At 29.8% G+C, this 9,656-nt stretch overlaps 1 protein-coding gene across 3 annotated transcripts; it reads right to left on the bottom strand.

The window, feature by feature from the left end:
* Positions 1-126: 126 nt before the first annotated feature.
* Positions 127-9,335, bottom strand: LOC141460233 (odorant receptor 46a-like). Of its 3 annotated transcripts, XM_074140058.1 has the most exons (7): positions 8,827-9,335; positions 8,630-8,756; positions 4,922-8,003; positions 4,068-4,167; positions 2,878-2,982; positions 2,296-2,457; positions 127-1,694 (listed from the first exon to the last, which is right to left on the bottom strand). In XM_074140058.1, the coding sequence occupies exons 3-7, from the start codon at positions 5,776-5,778 to the stop codon at positions 1,635-1,637; spliced, it is 1,284 nt and encodes a 427-aa protein (XP_073996159.1). In that variant the 5' UTR covers positions 5,779-8,003; positions 8,630-8,756; positions 8,827-9,335; the 3' UTR covers positions 127-1,634. The 3 variants fall into 3 exon arrangements, with proteins under 3 accessions (XP_073996159.1, XP_073996158.1, XP_073996160.1); XM_074140057.1 differs by lacking the exon at positions 8,630-8,756 and having other exon boundaries at positions 8,827-8,986; XM_074140059.1 differs by lacking the exons at positions 2,878-2,982; positions 8,630-8,756 and having other exon boundaries at positions 8,827-8,986.
* Between the last annotated feature and the right edge of the window lie 321 nt (positions 9,336-9,656).

The raw sequence follows: 9,656 nt of genomic DNA, 5'->3' as shown, positions 1-9,656 counted from the left end.
TATTTTCTTGTACTTTGTATATTCACGACTCATAATCTCTTAATTTGAAACATTCTTTCAGGAAGAAAGATTATTAAATAATAAAAGAAAGTTTTCTCTTTTCAGAAGAATTTATTTTTGAGAAAATTCTTCTATTTTTTCTACTCAAAAACCTGGAACATTAAATAACGTCATGAGTTAGTAGAATTTTAAAATTTGGTAAATTTCTACCTTGAAGTGATAGTTTATGGATTTCAGTGTGACGTAGGAGCTGGAATGTCACTCCAGATATTTGTACTTTTGTTTTGTTTTTTAAATTTTTTCTTTTTCTTTTATATATTAACTTTTATGTGGTCTGTCCAGTAAAGTTTTGGTTTGGTCGTTACTGGAGCGAATTAGTAGAACTAGCTGTACATCAACTGGCCCAAAACAGCAGGGCTATGAAGTGTCAAAAACAAGAGAACCGTGTTTTTCCCCTATCTATTTTAACTGTAAATTAAATTCGTGTCCAAATAGTGAATCCAAGTAAAAATCTACAACTAGGTATTTGGCTGAATCTTTTAGTTCATTAAGAATTAACAAACTAAAAAATGTACTTTGGCAAAAATTTAATCAGAATATATTACAGAATTATAATACATATTTGCTACTACATAACAAAAAAGTAAAAATCATAAATTGTGAATGATATCAATTATTAAAGTTTATTTTTATAACTTTTACAGATATAGATATTGATTATTAAAAGTTTGAAAACATTCTATTATTAATACAAAAAATGCTTAGTTATCCTTCAATAATCATGCAATAAGATAGTAATTAATTATCAATTTCTGTTTAATATTATATTATTTTTAGTGATGTAAAATTATTTGATAAGGTTCAAGTCTACTGAAAAAAAAACAACTAATTTTGCTGTTTACATCGGCTGTCAGTAATCATATTAAATAATTGGCAAGGCAGGAAATGAAAAGATTTTAAAAAGTAACGTTTAATTAATATCTTTTACATCGCTTACTAATGGTAAAACATCAAAACCTTTCAATATCATTTTATACTTAAAGACTTGAAAAAATAAAAAATAAATATATATACATATATGTATATAAAACAATAGACAGAAATGAGTTAACATATAGATTTCGTTTGTTTGTTGTTAACTTATAAAAAACTTATGTGTGTAATGTGTTAGGTTTTTTTAAAAAAAATTGTAGGCAGTTAATTGCCAAAAAGCAGCCCCTTGAACTAGTCTTAGACAATAAGTTCATTGGAATGAGTTCACAACTCAACTTCTCTGACGTCTTTCCTCCAGCCGCAGTACTTTTTTTTCTGGCTTTACGTCTAACTACCAAATTAGATGCCGATCAGCAAATTCCTTTTATAAATCATTAAATAAAATCCAAGGCCTACACGGCTTCCTTAACGCCTAGTATGACACTTTTGGTTTGGGGCATTGTGACCCTATAAAAGCGACCATTGGTTGTACCCAGGATTTCGTAATTTGGGAATATCCACCAGTTTTCTGGGGATAGTACAGCGAATGCAGACGTATATTACATTATAAATGAACACATTTTTACTAAAATATTCGAATTGCACATATCTAAAATAAAAATTTTGAAATTTCATAAAAATAGCTGATTGATTATTTTCTCTTAGGCTTCCTCTCTGATGGCATATAGCAAGTTAAAGTAGGAATATGCAGTATTCATAAGCTGAAATGAATAACATAATTATTATACTTATACTTATTATAATTATCAATTATACAAAAGTTAGAAGCGGTAATATTCAGTTCCAGCTAATGCCAAATCTATCATTTACAACTTTTGTTATTATTAATTTAATAACTAAAGTTTATACTGATTACTGGAACTGGAAATATATATATTTAACTAGGGTAATATTCGCATACTACAAAAATCAAATGATTTTACTTATTACAGCATATAAACAAACAGAATAAATATAGAAATAATACAAGTGCATTTTTTTAATATTAAAAAAAAAGTAATCATGAACATCTACCATAACTTAGAATCGATTCCTTAAAATAGAATTAAATATAGACAACTAATTTTGTTCAATTAATGTTTGTTAAAGAAATGTGTAGAAGATATATAAATGCTATACAGATCTTGAAAATAAACAGCCAAATGTTCAGAGAACCACCGTTTTTATAATTTATTTGTTTTAATTAATTAAAATTCTTAGTATTTTAAGATCTTGGTAATTAATATAAGCTGAAATAAATTATGAACGTCAACTAATTGATATAACAAGGAGTGAGGAATAATTAATCATAAGTTTACTTACATTAGAAAAAGTTTCCAAATTAGCTGGTAAGTTGGATATATTATTAAAATATAGAAACAGAGGTTTTTGTGATCTCAATAACATCATCTCCAATAATTGGTTGCTGTCCTTATCCTGATAGTACCATTCTGAAGAGTACAATATTGTGCTGATATCTTTGCTCTAGAAAATTAATTTTTTCAGTTACATCCACAGAAAATGTTGAAAGGGGAAATGAAAAGCATTAAATTTTTCTATTTTTCTCAATCTCTTTATCGAAAGGAATATTTTAGAATTAACCAGCTAACATTGTACAAAACTATTGATATTGTTAAACATCATTAATAATAAAACTAAAAGCTAAAATGGATTATTCTAATCTGAAATTTATAATCTACCAAATAGTTGTATATAGCAGAGGGTTGAAAGTGCGAAGCGTATGTATTTATAAGTAAGGATGGAGAGTGAGTGATATTCTAGTGATAAGCACCTAGACGATGCTGGCTGTATGGCGAAAGCCAATGCAAAAAAAAAAAATATCTACTATGTATGGAGACAGCTTGAATTACATAATTCTAACTAAACATCTTAAAAGTTACTTACAGCTTGCGTAACTTCTTCACCACACCAGCAAATAAGCAATACCTGCATTATTTCTGTAAATCCCATGAACGCAGCGTTCGCAACCGGACCTATGTGGCCATTTCCCTTTAAAGGACATCTTAAAATTACCATTTTAATTTTAAAATTAAAATTTTTATTGTTAGTATTAAATAATTTTCCTCTTCAGCTTAAATTCTGCCCAAGGGGACATTATCTGTACAGCAAACTAAAAGTTTTTCCAATCGACGGATTTCTCTGTTAAAAGAGATGATAAATATTCTATAGTCTTCCACTTTAAAGGTTACTAGGAGCTTAATCTAGAATTCCACCTTAAGTACTACATGGACCTTTATGTAGTACTCCACAATAAGTGGACCGGCACTGAATTCTATTAGTACAATTGTAATCCATATTAATAGTTTGCTGGCCCTTTAGCAGATGTATAGCATGGCTCTTAACTCACAAAAACGCTACAACACCTTCTCAAAATTCAAGACTGTAGTAACATTATCCAAGAACATTGAAGACAGTATAAGAACAAATTTCATGAAAATAATTGCTCGTAAGCAACATTTCCTCAGACGTAAAAATTTCCTTCTGTTAAGGTAAGAGGTACTGTTAAGTAAACAGAAGGAAATTTTTTTCTGTCAAGGTAAGAGATACTGTTAAGTAGACAGAAGGGCACTCGTTTCCTTGTTTACACTAAAAACGATCCAAATTAGAAATGAAAAATAAACTCGCAACTGTATAAAGCATTAAAAAGCCAATGTGGACGAACAGAGTTGAACTCTAGGAAAGTTATTGGATTAAGTCAGGCTAAAAAAGAATTAAATACCACTATGCAATCATCCTACATTGTAACAAACACGACTTAACACACTCAACCAAGAAATCCATCTGCTTAATACCTAGACCAATTTTTAAAAAAATCTACTTCACGCTAACATGTTATCCGAGCATCTCTGAGAACCTTCTCAAACGTTTGAAATGCGAATGGAATGAGACCTTCTGAAAGAGGAACAGGAGTAAACTACCTGAGATCACATCTTTCAAAAAACTTTACTTTATTAAGAGGACAAATTTACATATTGTAACGTTCATGCAAATTATAAATAATATCAGTTAACTTAAAATAAGAACGTGAGATGTTTCCTAAAAATTATTAATTATAAATTCAAAATTTAACTTACAAAAATTACTAACACTCCAGAAATTGCGATCATGAGTGTTCCAGTAAAATAGCCAAAAGAAAAACAAAGTGATAACACATCATTCATATCACAGTTTAAGCTGGAATGTATGAAAATTACACTTAAAAAAGTAATAAAGGCTTCCAACAAAATACACATTTATAAAATCTACCCAAAAAATTTAAAATAGCAATAGTTTTTTAAACATTTTCCAGAAAAATTCTATTATGGGCACTTTTGGGAGAGTTTTCCTCCAGATTAGATTAAATTTATTAAATTCCCCCAAAATTAGATTCCTCTAAAATGCAATTTTATTGTCCCTTCTCTTGGACAATAGATTAAATGTGTAACGAAACTAAATTTTGAAGAAAATTTGCAAACTGGATGCACTTCTTCACAAGGGTAATGGACATTTTTAGAACATTATTTGTTCTAGACTCAAATAGGAAAAATTTGTGAGTTAGAACCTAGAAAAGCTTCAAGAGAAAGCAGTGCGAGTGTTTCACTAGATTATTATTTTAATTGTAGATAACATGTCTGAATCCTTAGTTTTATTCTTTACTTTTCAAGTTTATTTGAAATCATCTTAGTCCTGATGTGCGAGCCTAATTTCATTGCTGCACATTTGTGGAAAATATCATAAATTAAATATGTGAAATAATTCGTTTTTTATATTATTTAAAAAAAATTTCATTAATTTGTAGTATGACCTTTAGTTTTTTATTAGAACCTTTGTTATAGCTAAAAGTAAAACAAAAAACTTTATCTGTTCGAAGTATGCAATAATTAATTAGAAAATATTATTATATCAGTTATGTATATTTTAAATTTTAATTAGAAATATTTCTTCTCACCTCAAAATTTTTTGGTGGTGGGCTATATTTTCTTTTAAACATTCTTTGTAACAATCAGTCAAATATTCATTTTTCATTTCATTGTTTCCAAAACGATTTCTATACAGAACTTGAGCTCTTTCTTTTAGTCTCTTAATTGCCAGATGTAATATTTTTAACTCTGTGCTTACATGTTCAACCATATAAAATACAGAAATATTAGCAGTTATTAATGCTAATGCATTCACAGAATGCCCTGCAGCTTCCATTAAACTTGATGCCAAAAATGTAGCAATGGTACTACTGCCAAATGGTGTCCAACACGGTACTGGGAGGTTTAGTGAAATACCTCCTTTAGTGTAAATTTCATCACCTAACTTACCAGCAAAATAATCGGCTAACGGTCCAATTACAATTATAACCAAACTAATCACACTTACAAAAGTTGGTAAAGCAAAAAATATTATCTTTTTTTTCTTTTTTGAACTATCTTTTATTGATGTAGCAAAAATATGAGTGTCTTTATCATATTTGAAACCACCTTGACCAATATCCCGGTGAATACGACTGAATTGTGGTCTGGATTTTGTGAAGGATAGAAATATAAAAAAAGACAGACCGAATATAATTAGAAAATGTAAAGATTGTGTCAGTATTGTTTCATCATCATCAGCAAGATATACAGTAATTATTAAAGCACTAATGTTGATTAATAGTGTAAACATAAATAGTATAAATTGTATGACGCTTAATACCTTCTTTTCTGGCTTTAAACTAGGATAAAAACCTGAAAGGCACATTAGGTAACCATATTCTTTAAAAACTGTTGAATCAACAATAGCACAATCTTCTTTAGATAATTCTTCTAGGAAACCCATCAGTAACAAAGTGTAAAAAAAAAAAATCTCCAGCAGAAAGCTTTAAACAATAAATAATATTGTTTTAACAAATGTAAACTTCATATTAAAATATAGGGAACGGTTTTAATTATTTAAGTAAAGAACTGCGCTGTGAAAAAGTCAGCATTAATAAATTTATTCACTTTGAAAGTGAATATAGTATTCTAACTTTCCTTTAAATATTTCATTAAGTTATTAAGAATTGAATAAATTATTCATTTTCTTAGTGTAACATTTAATTTCTGTCTAAATGAGTTACATTTCATAATTGCAGCTTTAATGTTCACATTCCATTATTTCATTTAATTCCTGAAAATTTCAATATTGGGTTCATTTAAAATGTTTAGGTAGTTGTAGGCTGAGTTTTTGAAATTACATCAAAAAAGGTAATGAGAGCATTAATAAAACTTTCTCTTACTGCATATTATGAAATTTTGTGGAAAATTTAGAATTTGTTAAATAAAAAAAATGCTACATTAACACTATCTCTACTATTTCAGTATAAATCGCTGAGAGAGTTGACTTTGATAAGCATCAGCAGGCCTAGCTACCGTCTTTCTGGCGGAGCTAGATACATTTACCTATGCTCTTGTCAATATCATAAGTCAGAGAATTTCCAATTATGGGAACGTCATCCTCTTGGATAACCAGGTGGCCTTACGCGCTGCCAGGTCTTATGAATCTGCCCAAAACTAGTATGAGACTGTTTAGAAATCCTGACAAGAATTATTAGTCAAAATAAGGCCTTTCTATACTGGTTATTAGCTGTAGGAGTAAAGAGGCGGCAAATCGCTTTGCCCGAGAGGAATTCTGCAGAGTTTTCACGGTTCTTTTTATTTTGTCATTGTCTGCCTCACTAATCAGCCACCAAAGAATTGGACCCAACAAAACGCAGAAGCAAACAAGAATCCTTCGTCAAAACAGGCAAAACGGATCTCAACACCTACTCGCCAAAATTTACTGTGGCATAACTACAACAAAGTCGAGTGGCTGTTCGGTTGATCGTAGTTCTCTCAATGGGCCAATACAGGTAATGGCAATTTTAATACAGGTAATAGCATTGCATCGACTTGGCAGAGGATGGTCTTTATAGGTTTTGTTAGGAAACGGTGATGCTCGTATTGTGTCAGGGAGAAGGACTGGTACGATTCGGCTAAAAAAAAAACCTACATCTTCATACTCCGCTCAGGAGCCCCTCACCAGATGATGCTTAAGTTTAATTAAATTAACATGATTGGAAAAGCTACGGTAACTAGTGAGTATCTCATTACACACTCTGGGTCGAAGTGGGTAACCTTTCTGGCTATTCTCGTGGAATTTATCTACTACCTTGGTAAAAAATGAAGAATTTTAAAGTAATACCATTGTCCAATTGATAAGTAAACACTTTTTATTCACTGCATTTGAAAAGAACTATTTCCCAGAAGTGCGGTTTTATAAAACAGTTTCTGATTAGAAGAAATTTTCGACGAAAAGATACCATCTATATTCTTTAAACTATAACATTTGGTATACAATTTCTAGATTTAATATCTTGATTTGATTTTTCCGTGCAAATGTACTATAACGGTGAGAAACTTTAAGGAGAAATTTCGACTGCAAAGTACACAGTGCCATTCAGTTTTACTAGATTGCGCGATGAAACCCTTTACATTATTAAAACCAAATTTTAGTGATATATTATATATAGGAAAGAAATGGTGTGATTAGAAAGACATGATAAGCAATAGGTAAGTGAAAGACATGGGATACTTCATTTTTTTTTTTTGTTCTATGTCCAAAATGAAAATAAAACTTACAGTCATGAATTTTATAAAAAGCTTAAATTTTACCCTAATATTCCTTTAAGATATTACTAAGAATTTTTTTTGACCCACTTATTTCTCATATCAGACGTTTTAATATTATTTGGAACCAACTGAAATATATATATTAGAAATATATATATAAAAATGAGCGTGTTGAGTATCTTGAGATAAATATGTTTAAAATACAATTAAAATGGTAAAATATATTTTATTACAATATACTTCATCCTTAAATTCTGTAAAAGCATTCAGTCCATCTAGAAATGAAGGGAAAGCCGGTCTTCAATGCTTATTTTACTTGTTAACACGAGGCTCTAACCTTTTGCACCTGGCTCTATGTAAGTCGCAAACTAGAAATGTACAGCATCTCTGAGGAAAGATGGACACGGTGCTGCACTGAAAATTAATTATAATAATTAATTCTGATGGATATTTAAAAAGTACAAACAAAAAATAAAATAAATAAATAACTATTTTTAGAGACCAGAACAAATTGATTAAATTGCTTTAATCTCAAATTTTGAATGATGTTAGTCTATTATCTAAAAATGAAAATAGCAGTAAAAATACGATTACTCGTATAGTGTGGGCTCTCACACAAAGTTTCTGTTACATTTTTTTGAAACTTAGTATTTTTAATTCAATATTTTACACTTTTTTTTTTTTATAATAAAATGATTCCGTTAAAAGTAACATGAAATCAATGCCTTTCCAGAACACAATAATCACTTAATGAAAAAAGTTTCTTTCCAAAGTAATAAGCTTATGAACGTGAATTTATTTAGTAAACCAAGTTCAAATGGAAACAGAAAACTAAAAATAAAATTAAAAATATCATTCAGTAAAGACGCATTATATTTTAAAATGACTCTAGAGCTGACCTACGATATACCTTCCAAAGAAGCTCATAAAATGATTTTCCCCGGACCAATTATTCAAATAATAGTCATGTAAATGTTGGCATTAACTTTAAGTTGAACAACAAATCTTCGAACTTATTTTTACTAGGGATAAAGAATTACTTAAATAGTTGATTTTATCTGTCTTTGTACGTGTTTATTGTATCCCTGACCGATTTCAGAATTGCATCCAGATTAATCCAGAATTCGACATCAATTATGTTTCCATCTCACAGCGTTCACTGCGGACCTAACCAAATTTGTTTGTTTGATAAATTTTAATTTCGCTTTAAAAATTATAGCAGTTTGTATTAACTTACAGGTGCTCCAAGGGGCAAACAAGAGGCAGCCTCGACTGATGGTGATACAACCAGTGATAAAATCACCAAGATGAGAGTAAATTTCAGTGCGGCTGACATGATAAATATCTAGAATGAAATAAAGGGTGTTTTTCCTGTTGCTTATAAGCAAAAACAATGATGACGTTTATTTATTTAGTATATCAGCTGAACAGCGCACTTAGTGTTTTTGGTTTGCAATATTTGCAATATTACGTAATTAAAGATTAAAAAAACCTTTAAGGAGGCACACTTGTACATTACTTATACTTGCTTTAGTTAATTAAGGCGTTTCTAAGAAAAGTGGTAAACACCTTTCACCTGGAATCACCGTTTTACCGGTTACTGTAAAACACAGTTCTTGAAAATCGCAACAAATAAAACTAAAACACGAAACTCCGCCCTTTTGGACACTCTTTTTTCTCAATCTCGGAATTGTAGCACCTTACTCAAGCCTGCTTAATATTATGCAGTTATTAAAACCATTACATCATTGAAATGGCACTTTAGAACTAAACTTAACTATCTCCTTCTCACAGTTTAACCCTTCATCGGGCGCAATATTTTTATAACACCATCGGGCGCAACTAATCTGTGAGATTAATGACCAAATATCTATTAATATCCATCAAACATGTTTTAGAAACTTATAAAAATGTCATTTTATTTCAATTTTTTCTTAAAAAATTTGTAAAGTGGAATAGAACATTAACGTGTATAGAAAAATCCCAAACATCTCTGAGTTTAAGGTGCACATTTTTGTAAATATACGATGCTTTATTAGCGCATTATTATCCAAGAAATTTTTCATA

Source organism: Rhodnius prolixus, unplaced genomic scaffold (genome assembly GCF_049639745.1).
Source record: "Rhodnius prolixus isolate KJV_2025 unplaced genomic scaffold, Rpr scaffold_6, whole genome shotgun sequence".
Classification (NCBI taxonomy): Eukaryota; Metazoa; Arthropoda; class Insecta; order Hemiptera; family Reduviidae; genus Rhodnius; species Rhodnius prolixus.
This window is presented reverse-complemented; position numbering and strand designations above follow the sequence as displayed.

Coding starts and splice junctions, on each gene's coding strand:
- LOC141460233 (XM_074140058.1), bottom strand. CDS start 5,778: ATGGGTTTCCTAGAAGAATTATCTAAAGAAGATTGTGCTATTGTTGAT. Junction 4,168..4,921: donor CACCACCAAAAAATTTTGAG/GTGAGAAGAAAT, acceptor CATACATTCCAG/CTTAAACTGTGATATGAATG. Junction 2,983..4,067: donor CTGGAGTGTTAGTAATTTTT/GTAAGTTAAATT, acceptor TGTCCTTTAAAG/GGAAATGGCCACATAGGTCC.